This window comes from Eschrichtius robustus, chromosome 10 (genome assembly GCF_028021215.1).
Source record: "Eschrichtius robustus isolate mEscRob2 chromosome 10, mEscRob2.pri, whole genome shotgun sequence".
Classification (NCBI taxonomy): domain Eukaryota; kingdom Metazoa; phylum Chordata; class Mammalia; order Artiodactyla; family Eschrichtiidae; genus Eschrichtius; species Eschrichtius robustus.
This window is the reverse complement of record NC_090833.1, coordinates 33313821-33328802: the sequence shown is the minus strand read 5'-3', so window position 1 is coordinate 33328802 and position 14982 is coordinate 33313821. Positions and strand designations below refer to the sequence as shown.

At 50.8% G+C, this 14982-nt stretch overlaps 1 protein-coding gene across 2 annotated transcripts in view; it reads right to left on the bottom strand.

Annotated features, from left to right (window-relative positions):
* The window catches only part of ANKS6 (ankyrin repeat and sterile alpha motif domain containing 6), a 62345-nt gene extending 48175 nt beyond the window's left edge, over positions 1 to 14170 (bottom strand). For both annotated transcript variants that reach the window (XM_068552596.1, XM_068552597.1), the window contains exons 1-4: positions 13775 to 14170; positions 5957 to 6453; positions 1030 to 1074; positions 128 to 332 (exon numbers count right to left, since the gene is read on the bottom strand). In XM_068552596.1, the coding sequence (XP_068408697.1) occupies positions 128 to 332; positions 1030 to 1074; positions 5957 to 6453; positions 13775 to 14127 (1100 nt within the window). In that variant the 5' untranslated portion in view covers positions 14128 to 14170. The remainder of the gene's footprint in view (positions 1 to 127; positions 333 to 1029; positions 1075 to 5956; positions 6454 to 13774) is intronic.
* Between the last annotated feature and the right edge of the window lie 812 nt (positions 14171 to 14982).

Here is a 14982-nt window from a genome sequence, read left to right as displayed (position 1 = left end):
AGTGCCTCAACATCTTCGTAATTGGGGGGCTTATCTGTAGCATCTCGGTACCAGAAACCCATGAGGAACCCTATTTCAGCCCGGGACATCTTAGCCTCCCCACTGAGGGAGTGGAGCTGGCACTGACCCGTGGTAGGTGGCCTGCATGAGGGCCGTCCAGCCATGCACGCTGTCCTGCTTGTCCACATCAGCATGCCTCTCAACCAGTAGCTGCACCAGAGGCAGCTGCCCCATGACAGCTGCCAGCATCAGTGGGGTCGCCCCATCCCCGTTAACCAGGTTCACGTGGTTGGGGTCTTCATCGGCAATCTCTTTGACCAGCTGGAAGTTTCCTGCAAACAGAAGCAGAAGCAGAAGTCCTGGTGATCCGTGGGCCTGGTACCGCAGGATTATTTACCCAGTGGTTTCATGTAACAGATGTGCTAAGCCAGCCTCTGCACTGGGCTACTGGGCATCGCAGGGGCTACAAAGATGAGTCAGAGGTAGCCCGCACTCTCAAATCCTTCCGTCTACGAGGGATGGAGGCAAGCACACAAACAGCTTTACCAAAAGAGAGAAATGTTATTGATATCTTAAAAGAATGGTGATGAAGGGCAATGTGCACGCAGAAGGAGAGCTCAGGTCTCCCTGAGAGGTGAGGATAAGGGCGAGCTTCCTGGAGGTGGGGGTCTATTTCAGGAGAGGCAATATTAGGCTAAATAGCCCTTCATTACAAAGAGAGTGGAGTGGGTAGGTGGGCAGCCAGGCACTTTAGAGGTAAGTAAAAGCCAGGACATAGCCACAGGGTTTAGCCAGAGAGGCAGAGGGGGCCTGAGAGAGCAGTCTGGAATCTGTGTGTAAAACAGCATGACTACCAGACTCCAGGGTCTGAAACTCCCTGGGTGAAACTAGAGTCAGGAAACAACAAAATGTCTGTTTCTTTCTCAAATACTCTGGGTGGCCTTGAAAAGGACTATAAATATTAATTAGGTTGGAAAAAAATAGCACTGTATTCTTAAATATCCAAAAAAGATTTTCTAAAGCGCTTACCCATTTTCAGTGCATGGAAAATATCAGGTCGCCTTTTCTCCTCATCTGGGTAAACAAAGATTTTACAAGTTAACCACAGAAAGGTCTGAAACAACAGAAAAGTCACAAGGGTGTAACGACCTAGCCTAGCTTTAAAAATGATCTGCTTCTCAAAAGCAGTCTAATCAGAGACCTGAGATGACTCCAGCAGACCTTCTGGAAGGGCTATTGTCAAAGTGTCTGAAAATGCTTCAGACACAGACTGTGGGAGGTCATCTGGCCAAGAAAACATGAATGAGCAGACCATTTCCCGATCCCACGACTCATAAAGCAGTCATTTTTAGGCATTCCAAACTTTGGGATGGCCTTTCTCAGATAGAACGGAGAAGTATAGTCTTGGGAAAATCTGGATTCCTATGAAGATTTTAAAAAGAAACACTGATTCTTTTATTCTAAAAACTAAATGTACAACCATGAGGTAATTCCAGAGCAGAGGACCCCTGAGACACTGAGCAGCTAATCCCAGAGGAGGTCATGGTCGTGGCCACCAGAAGAGCCAATGCTAATATTTGCTTTCCTTCCCAAATAAGCAGCCATCTGAATGATTCTGAAAGTCACCCCTACCCCAGACTTGCAGATGCAGCTCCCAGCAGGTGACTGCCCAGCTGATGTCTCCGTGCTGGGCCTTGCTGCGCCCACCCAGGGCTAGCCCCTCCCTCATCTGCTCTCTGTCATCTTCCTCGAAGCTTGGGCTAGCGGGTACCCTGCTCCTCCCTGTCAGAAAGCATCCATCCTCATGACCAGGCTCTTCGCTGGTGTGCACATGTAGGACTTCCTTTGACTAACTCCGGGGGGATGCAGCAGCTGCAGGAGGAAACCTGTGACTCTGGGCCAAATCCCAGATCAGCCCCCTCCGGCAGCTGGGAGGAAGGTGCAGCGTGGCACAAGGAGCACGGAGTCTGGAGTCAGAGTACCCGAATCTGAATGCATGTTTCCAGAGAGATCTGTCTCCTCATCATTAATGTGGGGACAACACACTAACATGGGGACCATGTGGTGGTTGCAGGGGTGGATAATATAGACGGGAAAATGCTTCAGAAATTCTTAGGCTCTATTCTAAAAAAAAGGGCAATTTTTGTTATCTTTCCTAGTGACCAGCACCCACCCCAGAAAAGGTACTAGTTAACTCCAGGGCTCTTATAAGGAACTATACACAGGGCCATGGAACCAAGTGTCTAATTTTGCCTTTGAAATACTATTAAGAAATGATTCTGTATTTTGGTTTCAAAAAATATGTCTCATTCCTTTAAGTGTTTAAGAGTCTAAGTTGCTGTGGGCCAGGGCCTTCTCATGCCAAGACCCTTTGACAGAAAAGCGTGTGTCACCTGGCCCTAGTGTTGGTTGCTAAGCAACCTTCTGGTACAAATTAATCACTGACAGTCTAGTCTTACCCCAGGAAGCTGTGCCTGATGCCCAGTGACCCTGGGCTGGTCCTTTCCTCACTCCAGGCTCCAGTTTTTGCATCAGTATCAGAGCAACTCCAGGGACCCTTCCATAGCCCAAGGAACAACCACATTGGGGGTGGGGAGGGTGTCATAATGACAGTTACAGCCTCAAAGATATCCTGTCCTGCAGCTAATGCAAGGGAGAGAGCTGGGGATCTCCAAGGCCCCGGTGGGGGGTGGATTTCCTGGCATCTCACAAAAAAAGCTGGGGGCCTACTGTTATTCATTTAATAATCTGTCATTATTAGTAACACAGCCTTTGCCCTTGCTGCTGTCCTACCCAAAGGCTCTTCCCTGAGAGGCCGCATGGAGCACTTCCTCAGCTCCTGCAAGTAGGCTGAACTCTCACCTCAAGGGGGCCACCCAACGGCCCTATTTCATACGGTGGCCTGTATCGTCCCAACTCCACTGCTCCCACACCCTCCACCTCGCCCCTGTTTTTTTTCTTCCCCACCATGGTACTTCCACCTACCGTACTATGTAACTTATTTTATTTAATATGCTTATTTCCTGTTTCTTGGCTGTCTCGCCTACAGAGGCCAACGTCCTCAAGGGCAGGGATTAGGTCTGATTTGTTTGCTGGTGCCTAGAACAGCGCCTGGTACATAGTAGGCACTCAAATACTTGCAGAGTAACGGAATGAATGAATGGTCAATAAAAATCCATTTTGGTAGCTTCCACTCACTGCTCTTAATGTGCCAGGCACTGGGGTATGTATCTTACAGGCATTATCTTACCACAGCTCATAGGACCTCACAAGGTAAGTGCATTTATTATGGCTGTTTTATGAAAGAGGACACTGGAGTCCTGGAGGGACAATGAAAACAAGGCCGCCCAGCCACATAGTGGGAGAGCTGAGCCTCAAACCCAGGTCTGCTCGATGGGGAAGTCTGCTCGTAACCATGACCCGGTCCCATCAAATAGGATGACTACAGTAACAGGGGTGAGGCAGCTGCCAGCATCTCTCACGCACTCCCTCTGGGCTGGGAGGACCTCACCTGATCCTCACAGCAGTCCTGTGAGGCAGGGGGTACTCCCGTCCCCCACTTATGGATGACAAAACAGAAGCTTAGAGAACGCAGGCAGCTGGTCCAAGGTCCCTTGGCCAGCACGGGCAAGGCTGGGTGGATCCTGGTAGAGGGTGACCTTGGGCACGCCCACCACTGTGTCTGCCCCACCGCACCTTGAGGAGATGAGGGCATCGCCTTCCCAGGGTGCCAGGGCAGTCCCTAAGGAGGCACGTGGGGAGCTAAGACCCCAGAACGCAGGCTGGGGGAAATCTGAGGAAGGAGGAGAATAAGCAGTACAAGAGGCACAGCTCAGTGGCTACAGGCAGGGTGCAAGTTCCAGACTGTCGACTTCTAGGGTGGAGGCCTTGAGCGGGTTGCCCCGGGGGGGGCGAGGTAAGAGTCTGCCTATTGGCACAGCAGGGACGTGAGAAGGCAGTTCCCTTCCCGATCTTGGCTACAGAGACAAACGGAACCAAAGCCTTTAAAGGAAGGCAGCAGCCTTGCGTCAAGGAAAATACCCTGTGTGAGGCTGGAGCCCTACCTTCCAACTGTAACTCTTCCCCAGGACCTAACACTGAACTGCTATTACATTCTAGCCCAAGGGCTCACACCCCAGAGGCCAGCTTATTTTCTGCTCATGACCACCTGGTGGTTGTCATTAACCCCATTTTACACAGAGGCAAAGGAAGGCTCAGAGAGAGTTACAAGCGTGCCCAGCTCCCAGAGGCCCTACAAGTGCTGCAACTGGGCGGAGTCACATCCCCGTGCTCTTCCCATGGATTCCCTCACCTTCTGAGTGTCACTCAGCTTCTAACTGGTATGTGACCTTTGACCAGCCTCTATTCCTCTCTGGACCTCACTTGTCCAATCTGCACAAAGTAAAGAGGTCTCCCGGCTCCAGATAGGTTTTCCTAAACTTTACTTCTTTTTCCTTTCTGTTTGGCGTTCTCTTCATTTTCGCCATCTCTCTGTTGTCACAGGGTTTTTCAACATGTTTATTTCAGAGTTTTTTGACCCGATAGTGTATTTCTAATAAGCATTTCCCAAATGTGCAGCATCTTTTGATTGATGGAACTTTTTTTCTATTGGCCATTTGAATTTTTTTTTTAATTGAAGTGTAGTTGATTTACAAAGTGATTGACAGGACTACTCCATATTCTTGGGATGGTTCAAACCTTTCAACACTTTCAAGTCTTTTTAGCCTGTCTGTCTGACGACCTTTTCTTCCAATTTTTACCTTTCAGTCCTACGTGCTCACATGCTGCAGCCCAGCCTTACAGCCCAGCCTGTCTCAGGCCTGCCACTGAAATCACAGCATCACAGACAGAGGGTATTGAGGCTGTGTGACTCTGCATTACACGATTCTACTGCACATGATGAACTAGAGGTTTTGAAACATATGTCCTGTAGCAGATTTGCTAAGGATTGTTTAGACACCTCTTTAAGTGCCAGAAAGATGGCAAAAAGAAAAAAGAAACAGGATACACTAATAGGTGTTGAAAAAACACAACTGAAAAGTAGGCTAAATTTTATGTGAATTAGTCTCTGGGGACTGGTCATTGGCAGCTGAGGTTAGGCACACTGTTCTAGAGCAGGGGTTGCCAAAACTACCCCTATGCCTGTTTTTAGAATGATAGTTTTCCTGGTCACAGCCCCACCCACTCCTTGACATATCACGTAGGCTGCTTTCATTCTAGCAGAACTGAGTGGTTACGACAGAGACTGTGTGGCCCACAAAGCCTAAAATACTATATTTATTATCTGGTCCTTTACAGAAGTTTGCTGACCCATTCTAGAAGGATCCCAGAACCTCCTGCACCAGAATCATCTGGTTAGGAAGGAGGGGCCTTGCTGTGCAGGTTTCCAGGCTCTTCTGAGAGCTACCAAATCACTCTCTGGAGGGAGGGTGGGCCAGGAACCTGCACGTGGCAGGCACCCCTGCCTGATTCTCCCCCACGGCACATCTTAAGTACCACTGCCCCACAGGCTGCACTGTGATTTCCACATGCCCTTCTGTCTGGGCACCCCTCGGCGTTTGCCATTTAAACACAATCTGGGGGGCTTCCCTGGTAGCGCAGTGGTTGAGAATCTGCCTGCCGGTGCAGGGGACACGGGTTCGAGCCCTGGTCTGGGAAGATCCCACGTGCCGCGGAGCAACTGGGCCCGTGAGCCACAATTACTGAGCCTGCGCGTCTGGAGCCTGTGCTCCGCAACAAGAGAGGCCGCGATAGTGAGAGACCCGCGCACCGCGATGAAGAGTGGCCCCCGCTCGCTGCAACTGGAGAAGGCCCTCGCACAGAGGCGAAGACCCAACACAGCCAAAAATAAATAAATAAATAAATAAATAAATAAATAAATTTATAAACACAATCTGGGGTCCTCTGTGAGGCCACGGCGGGACGAGGGGGTAGTTTAGCGGTGGCGCAGCCTGACCTGTCTTGGGTCTGACAGCGGTCAGCGGGTCCAGGTAGTCTGCAAGGTCCCTGTACTTGCGGTCAAGTGCAACCTCGAAGGCGGTCTTCTCCAGCACACTGAGGTGGTCCGGGTTGGCCCCCTTCTCCACCAGCTGCTGGGCCGTGCCAAGCCTCCCGAGGAGTGCCGACAGCATCAGCGGGCTCCAGCCCACAGTGTGGGCCGCGTGGTTGGGGTCTGCACCCCACTCCATCAGTAGACGCACCACAGCCTCGTGTCCATGCTGGATGGCGGCCATCAGGGCCGTGACGTCCAGGAGCTCGTCCCTGCCGTCCCCCGCCTGCTCGCCTGAGGGTTTGTGATGGTCCACGAAGGCACCGGCTTCCAGGAGCAGCCTCACCACGCCCAGGTGGCCACCCCGAGAGGCCACAGTGAGCACACTGGCCCCCAGCCGGTTCTGGGCATTGACATCAGCCCCGTGATCCAAAAGGAGGTGTGCCACGCTCACATGTCCAAATCTGCCAGGAAGATGGACAATTAGTGACACTAAACATGGGGCAGTGATGAGGAGACAGCTCATGCAATTATTTAATTATTAATTATTGAATCGTTAGCTATTAAAGTTATAATAGCTGCTTATAATCAACGGCCTTCTTCTGCTGCCAGGCACTGTGCTGGCCCTGCATACACACCATCACAAAGGCAAGCCACTGCCCTGTCTAGTTTCCAATCCAGCTCTGCCATCCACTAGCTGCATTACCTGGAGAAAGAATTTTAGCTTCTTCGTGCCTTCATTTCCTCATCTCTGAAATGGGGATATGATTATATCTACTTCAAGGGCTGTGGAGGATTAAATGAGTTAATATATATAAATATAAAATATACATAAAGCACCTAGAACAGTGCTTGGCCAAAGGAAGCACCACATAAATGTTAGCTATTATAATTGTAATCATTTAAACATTTTACATCACACAACAGGCCAAGGTCACCCAGCTGGTGAGAGGTGGCCACAGGGTCAGAACCCAGGTCTGTCTGAATCCTGATGCCCTCCCACTTTCCCCTACACCACGCTGCTTCCCACATCGCAGAGAGTTCGTGTGATTCTGCTTCAGAGCTGGGTAAGCTCCCTCTCTGACTGTGTTCTCATTCCCCACAGGCAGGGCCCATGTCTGACTCACGTCTACCCTTCCCAGCCCCAAACACACATGCACAGAAGGTCCTTCGAGATGAGACAGCGGACCCCGTGCCAAGAAGTGTGGCGTAGCTGTGGTCAGCACAGGCGGGCTGGGGCACCTCTCGCCAGAGGCCTGCTGCCACCTTCTGGCTGGAATGTCCCCTGCTGGCGGCTGAGAATCCGATCTGGGCCAGACCCTCTCCTGGGAAGCTTGAGCGACTGCCTGGCTGGGACGCTGGGGAGACAGACACGCACCCACCAACTCTAATACCAGGAAGAGGAAAACAGATGCCTTTCCCCAGCAAAATCTCTTCCTTCGTCTGCCGCCAGAGGGCAGAAGAGTTCTGTTTTGCAGCGTTTGGGGTTGGCGCAATCTTTCTGGGCTCAGAGCTGGAAGGAGTCTTGGACTAAAAGGAAAGAACAAGAAGAAGAGAGGGGCCAGCGGTGCCAGGTTTTACAAGACCGTAATGCCGGCATGAGGTCTGCATCTGCGAGGCAGCTTTTCCAATGAATCTCTCGTGGCGTTCCCCTCCTTTATGGAAGCGGTTTTGTGCTTCATCTAAACCCAGGGCCTCCCTCCTCCCTGTGGAGGCAGAGCCAAGGTTGAACTCTGTTTTGAACTTACAAATACCTTCTGGGACGTGAACCTGAACAGCACCGGGTCACTCAGCCTGCGGAGCTCGGAGGGAGAGCTTGGTGAACTGGCTTCCCCAGCCACAGGGGAACTGGGCCTGTCTGGCCTCTTCTCCAAGAGTGGACAGAATCTGGCAAAAATGTGGAGAGCTGCAACCCCAGCCTGTCTCCCTGCCCATCCTCCATAATGATATTCCCCAAACCTAAATCTCATGGCCACTCTCCCACTTCCCACTGCCCGAAAAGGCCTGCCAACTTTGTCAGCCTTACTTCCTCCCAACTCCCACACTGTACTGCCATGCTCACCTGCACTCAGCAGTTATACTCCTCCCATGCCTCTGCCATCCTGCCTTTCTGACCAGAGTACCCTCCTGTCCTTGTCTACGGGTCTAAGCACACCCGTTATCCTGCTGCAGGATTCAGCTCAGATCTCACCTCCTCTGAGCAGCTTCCAGATCATCTCCCCACATCAGTTCAGGTGTCCCTCACTTGAACACCCACAATCCCCTGTCCTCACCCCTACTGATGTACCTGGGCCCTCCTTCTATAATTGTGTCTTCCTGTTAGACTGTGCGCTCTCCAAGGACAAGACCCACAGCGGAGCTAAGTAAATTTTGTCAAATGAATGAGTGGGTGAATGAACAGTTGGCGTAACCACACAGAGGCTGGTCCCCAGACAGGCAACAGAAATGGCTGAAGAACTGGTGTATCCTCCGTTGGAGTAGATAACTTTAAAAGATTACACTATTTAGGGACTTCCCTGGTGGTCCAGTGGTAAAGAATCCGCCTTCCAAGGCAGGGGACGCAAGTTCGATCCCTGGTCAGGGAACTAAGGTCCCACATGCCGCGGGGCAACTAAGCTCGCGCCCCACAACTACTGAGCTCTCGCGCCTCAACGAGAGAGCCCATGTGCCGTAAAGTACAGAGCCCATGCGCTCTGGACCCCGCACGTCACAACTAGTGAGAGAAAACTCAGCACGCCACAACTAGAGAGAAGCCCACAGGCCGCAAACAAAGACCCCACGTGCCACAACTAAGACCCAACGCAGCCAAAAAAATTTAAAAAATAAAAAATAAAAAAAAGATTTCTCTATTTCATCATCAAGCATGAGATAAAATCTAGCATAATCCCTGACAGCAGATAACAGATAAAAATCCTGTTTTTATCTATTGGATCTTAGTTAGCCCTGAGATAAACTGATAATGCTTATTTCACAGATAAGGAAACTGAAGATTACAATGGAAAGCAATAATCCAGAATCTCTCAGTTTGGAAGTGATGGAGTCAAAACTTGAGCCTAGACCCTAAAATCCCAAACCCCACTTCTTCTGGTATAACAAACTCACAGAGGAGGAAAAGCGCTGAATTTGAGCAGAAATGCTGACACTTGGAATGCTTTCTGAACTCATGAGTAGCCCAAGAGGTCATTCAATTAGGCTGAAAATATAAAAGGATTCAATGAAGGCTGAGATAATTTTGTGGATGCTAAGCTTCTAATAGGTAATTACTGAAGATAGGGAAGCTCAGGGCTTTCTAAGCAGCTGCTACGATTACCAATTAATTTCAGCAATTAACACCTGTATCGAAAGACCTGGCACACACTCCCACTCTCAAAGGCCTGGGCTGAGAGGCCAGCTCTGCCATGCTAGCAGGCGGAGAAGTGAAGGGCAGGAGAAGGAAAGTAAGGAAGCCAAGGGTGAAATTAGAGCCAAGTAAATACCATATAAGCTGTCCCTTTAGTGTTTAGCAAATTTGGCAAGTGGCTTCCTTGTGGCCAACACCGAGAGGAAAACGGTGAGTTACAGGATTCATGGCTGAGAGCAGAGGCTGGGAGCATAGGCTCTGGAGCACCTGCCTAGGTGTGAATCTGACTCTGTCTCTTACTAGCTGTGTGGCCTTGGGCAAGTAACCTAACTTCTCTGAGCCTCAATTCTTTATCTGTAAAATGGGGACGGCAACAGTACCTGCTTCCTCAGATTCTGTGTGGCCTGAATGAGTTAATTCATTTGAAGTACTTAGCACAGTGCTTGACACAAACTAAGTGCTCAACAAAGGTTATCATTTTAAGAATAGGAAAAAATACATGAATGAAACCATCTCTGATGCTAAAACACTCACAAGAGACCAAACTGCAGTCCAGGCACAGGGCCTCTGATGGTCCTGATCCAATGACGAGCTTTGGAACACAGAGAGCTGGGAAGATAAACAGTATCCCACTTCATTGAAAGTGGTGGCTGCCGGGAGCACCATCTCTGAGGCCTATCTACTTTCAAGGAGAAAGAGCGCAAGACTGGAACGTGTCGGCACACAGCCATGCACTTGGCCGTCCTGACCCAAGGGTCAGACAAACTGTGTATCCTTTAGTAAGTCTCCCTACATATTATTCCTCTACACTGAGCTCTTGATGCAGGTTAGGCAAGCTAATGCTTGAGCACAACCCAGCACAGACAGTCCAGATGGTCAGTATCACAAACTGGAGTACAATAAATTTTAAAGTACCCAGGCCCTGTCTAGGCTCAGCTACAGGTTGAGTCAATTCTCATCATCTCATAGGACTATCACATTCTACCATAGTAAATTAGAGAGTATGTCATAGCTAACGCTTCTGAAATAGCACCTGTAAGATAAATGGAGGAATAAAGAGGAACGTAATTAGTCCAGAGTCTTTCAATTTGCAAGTGACAAAGTCAGGACACTTGGACCACAAATTCCAGCTCTTTTTACAATACCAACTTGTAGAGAAGAAGGAAAATCCTCTAAAAATGTTAAATTATTAGTTAGCAGAGTTCAGCTTAATTCTTCTGAGTCTCCTGTCCCATCAAGGTTAACAAATTTCATTAGATGAAATTAATCAGATGACTTTGACCATCCTGCAGGACTTGGTTAACAGCAAAAAATTGGTGATCAGGGTCTTTGAGACACCCTGCAGCAAACCAGGTGCTGCAGACATAAATCTTACTCAGCAAGGCCCCTGGGGCTCACTAAGGGCTCCTCGGTTCCAGGTGGGAGTTCAGAGATTAGGTGCGCGTCAGTGGCTCCCAAATCTACCATGTGGGAGAATCGTCGCTGGGGAGCCTCTTGTCACACAGAGTCCCTGTCCCTCCCCTCAGTCTTCTGAATCACAATCCCAGAAAGGGAACTCAGGAATCTGATTTGTAAAAGCATCCCAATGACTCTGATGTGCGGCCAGGTTTGGGTGTCACTGACAAAGGTGACCAGCTATAACGTGGGAGTGGTGGGCACTACTGCAGAGGCCTGCCCAGGGCTGAGAGACCAGAGAACAGGGGGATATCATGGCAGGCTTCCCAGAAGAAACTAAGCTGGGAGGAAGCAGGGGGCTTCACTCACTGAGGGGAGAAGGGGAAGAAGAGGTTTCCAGTACATGGTTATGGTGAGGGCTCTGCGGCTGGACTCCCCAAATCTGCTGACTAGCTGAATGCTCATGAGCAGATTTTGTAATGTCAAATTCTCATTCATGAAGTGGAGATGAAATTCTTGGCATACAGTAAATGCTCAACAAACGTTAACTTAAAAAAACAAAAACAAAGAACATGCAGGGAGACACAAGAGAAGGCCTGGATGATATCATCTTGGCCTGAATTTAGGAAGCCAGGGGGAAAGGAGAAGAGAGGATTTGGGAAGAGGTCCGAATGTGAGAGCCTCAAATGCCATGCTAAGGGCTCTGACTAGGGGAGCTATCACAGGAGAGGCACAACCAAACATTCATTTCAGAAAGATCTGGAAGCTCTGCAGAGGATGGATTAGAGAAGGCACACCTGGAAGAAGAGAGAGCAGTGGGAGGCCACTTATAAATGTGTGGCCTGGACTAACGCAGAGGGGAAGGAGAGATGCTAAGGCCCAGACGGGTACTTGGCTGAGGACCTACCTGGAGTTTTAAAGCCTGGAAGAGTGGAAGGGGCCACTAAGAGAGACAGGGAACCTCAGAAGTAAGGTCCATAGCCCAAAAGGTTTTATGGGCACCCCAGACTGCTCCGGGCAAGAAATCAAGTGTCTTAAGACAAAGAGCCCCAACACACTGATAGGTGCATAAAACACTGCATTACCCATGTGAATGGGCAGCCCGAGTGTTACAACTGGGCTGTGTTACCTAGGTGTGTTTACAGACTGAAATAAATACCCAAGGGCTAAGGATTGATTAAGCAAACCACAGTAGTGCCCATGGATGGAATATCACACAGCAGTTGAAAACGATAAATTTAACGACGAAAATAATGCAGAATAAAAATTTTCCAGAAATACAAATTAAACTAGAACAACCATGTAACACTTGGAAATGAACTCAGAAATAAAATATAATCGGGTCACAATGAGAAGATTATGGGTAAGACTGTTGTGATTTCAATGCCTTTTAGAAAAACAAATGGCTCATACATATGGAAAGATGTTTCGTTTCACTCAATTTAACAAATGCAAGTCACAGCCACACTGAGATATTTTTCACTCATCAGACACAAAAATCCAAAAGTTTAATAATATACTCTGTTGGAGAAACTGCAGGAAAAAAAAGGCACTCACATACCCTGCTGCCAGGAGGGTAAACTTGTTAATACTACTGTGGTCAACAGAATAATGGGCTCCCTAAAGATGTCCACATCCTAATCCCCAGAACCTGTAAATATGTTAGGTTTCATGGCAAAGGGGAAATTAAGGTTGCAGATAGAGTTAAGGTTGCTAATCAGCTGACCTTGAAATAGGGGAGATGATCCAGGTGGGCTCAGTGGAATCACAAGGGTCTTTTAAATGTGGAAGAGGGAGGCAAAGGAGGCAGAAGATGTGATGACGAAGCAGGGATTGGAGTGATGTGATTGCTGCTGGCTTTGTAGTGAGTTGTTACAGCAGCCATAGGAAACTAATAAACCTGTATGGAGAGCAATTTGGCAATATCCATCAAAATTACAAACGACCTCTGTTCCCTCCTTGGGGAATTTCTCCAAGAAACTGGGTGGGACCTAAGTAGTTGGCTGACAGGAGTGAGAGACTTCACTGTATACCAGAGTTTCAAGTCCGGTTCATCCTACTTCCTGAGTACATCTCAAACTCATTTCTTTGCTCTCGTGCCGCCATTTCTGCTCTGGTCCAGGACACCATCACCTCTTCCTGGAATGCTGCAATCCCCTCCTAACCAGCCTTTCTGATTCTAGCTCACCCCTCCAATCCATCCTCACACTGCAGTGAAAGTGATCTTTCCAAACATAAATCTCAGTCTGTCAGTTGCTCTGCCTAGAACCTTCCATTACTTCCCAGTGTCCTTAGGATAGCTCACCTTTCGCAGCCTTGCCACTGTGCATCTGCCTCTTTCTCTCCAGAGAGGACTCATCTCCCACTACTCCCAGCCCCTTCCAGCCACAACATCGTTCTAGCAGTCCTACCAATGTCTATTTCACTTTGGCTTCCAAACCTTTGCACGGGCCTCCTATCACCCCATTCCCACCTTGCACTTCTTCCGTCCAGGTCAATTCTTAGGTAACCTTAGGTCTCGACTTGAATACATACATCATCTTTACCAGAAACCTTCCCCCGCTTCCTGAAACTGAGTCTGCTCTCCAAAAGCTCCCCCAATTTTCCCCGTGAAAGCTGTTCCTTTACCTGGCCTACCCAATGGCATATGAGCTGCTCCAGTGGGGACTTTATCTGGGTACCACAGCATCCCGAACGCCAAGCTAGGGTTGGTAGGTAGGTTCTTAGAAAACCCTTGTTGCAAGAAGTAATAAATGGACATCACTAAGGTTCTAAGTCTCTAAGATTCTATTTGCTGTCTCCAGATTGTGTTTCGAAAGGCCAATGTTTCTAAGATTCGGATTTTACTTTATTAAAAAGAGCGTCCACTTCTCGTCGTATCCCAAGCTACTCAAAGTTTACCATTCCAATTCTCTCGAACCAGTCCTTCACTCTTTATCTCCCGGGGCATCTGCGGGGGACCGCCGGGCAGGTCCGGCCGCCTGAGCCCGCCCGCGCCCCGAGGGCCGCTGGACACCACCCCAGACCCCCCGGCGCCCCGGACCCCTCACCTGGCCGCCTGCATGAGGGCGCTCCAGCCGTAGTGGTTGCGGCTGTTGACCGAGGCGCCGCGTCGCAGCAGGAAGCGCACCAGCTGCTCATGGCCCCCGGCCGCGGCGAACTGCAGCGCCGTGTTGCCCGCCTCGTCCGAGCAATCTACGGGCACCGGCGCTCCGGCCGCCGCCCCCGCCCCGGGCCCGGACGCCTCGGGCCCCGCCGGCTCCGCGCCCGCCTCGGGCTCCGCGCCGCGCTCCGCCGGTTCCGCAGCCCCCGGCTCCAGCAGCCGCCGCGCCGTCTCCGTGTCGCCCTGATCGCAGGCGCGCAGCAGCAGCTGGAAAGCCGGGGGCAGCCCGCCCTCCCCCATCGCGGCCAGCGGCCCGCGTCAGTCTGCGCCGCTGGCCCAGCCGGCTCCGTCGGCTCCGCCCCCGGATACCGCGCGCCGGCGCCCCCTTCCGCCCGCCCGCGCGCCTACTGTGTGCCGGCCGCGTGCGGAGGGCCGGGCCGCGCGCCTACTGTGTGCCGGGCGCGCGCCCAGGACGAGGGCACGCCTCAATCGCCGGCGTCGGGGGCGGGGGCGGAGGCGGGGGCTGGACAGCTGGTTCCGGGAAGTTTCGAGCTGCGTCCGCCGCCGAGCTTCGAGTTTGCCTTTGCGTTTTCGGCGCCCGCTTGCGGCCCCCCCCGCTGCTCCGGATACTTCCCGCCGCGTGCGGAGGTCCGAGCGGCCGCCCCTACCCTCCTTACACTGCGAGCTCCCAACCACTGGGCCAGGGTCTGAGTCCACGGGCTCACGGGCCTGGCCTGTGGCACGCGCCGCTGACCCCCAGCACCCGGCACTAACCTGGCGCCTCCTAAATGGTCGTTGACTGAATTAAGTAACAGATGCGTCCACTCTGTCCTCGCAGAATGTCCTGGCGGGCCATGAGTACCATACTTGTCTGGGACGGGCGTTAGGCCTACAAGCACCTCCTGTACCTTCATCTCTCTTCGTCAGTGGTTCTTGAAGCAGCACCATCTGGGACATTTTACAAATGCACATTTTCTCATCCCACCCAGACCTACTGAATAGGAAACCGAGTATGGAGCCCAGCCACCGGTATCTTAGCAAGCCCTCCAGGTGATTCTGAGGCACGTTAAAGTTTGAGACGCACTGTTTGATCCTTAACAGCAGTGCTGTCAGCCGCGGGGAAGGGCCGAGATGATCACCCCCAATTTACAGAGG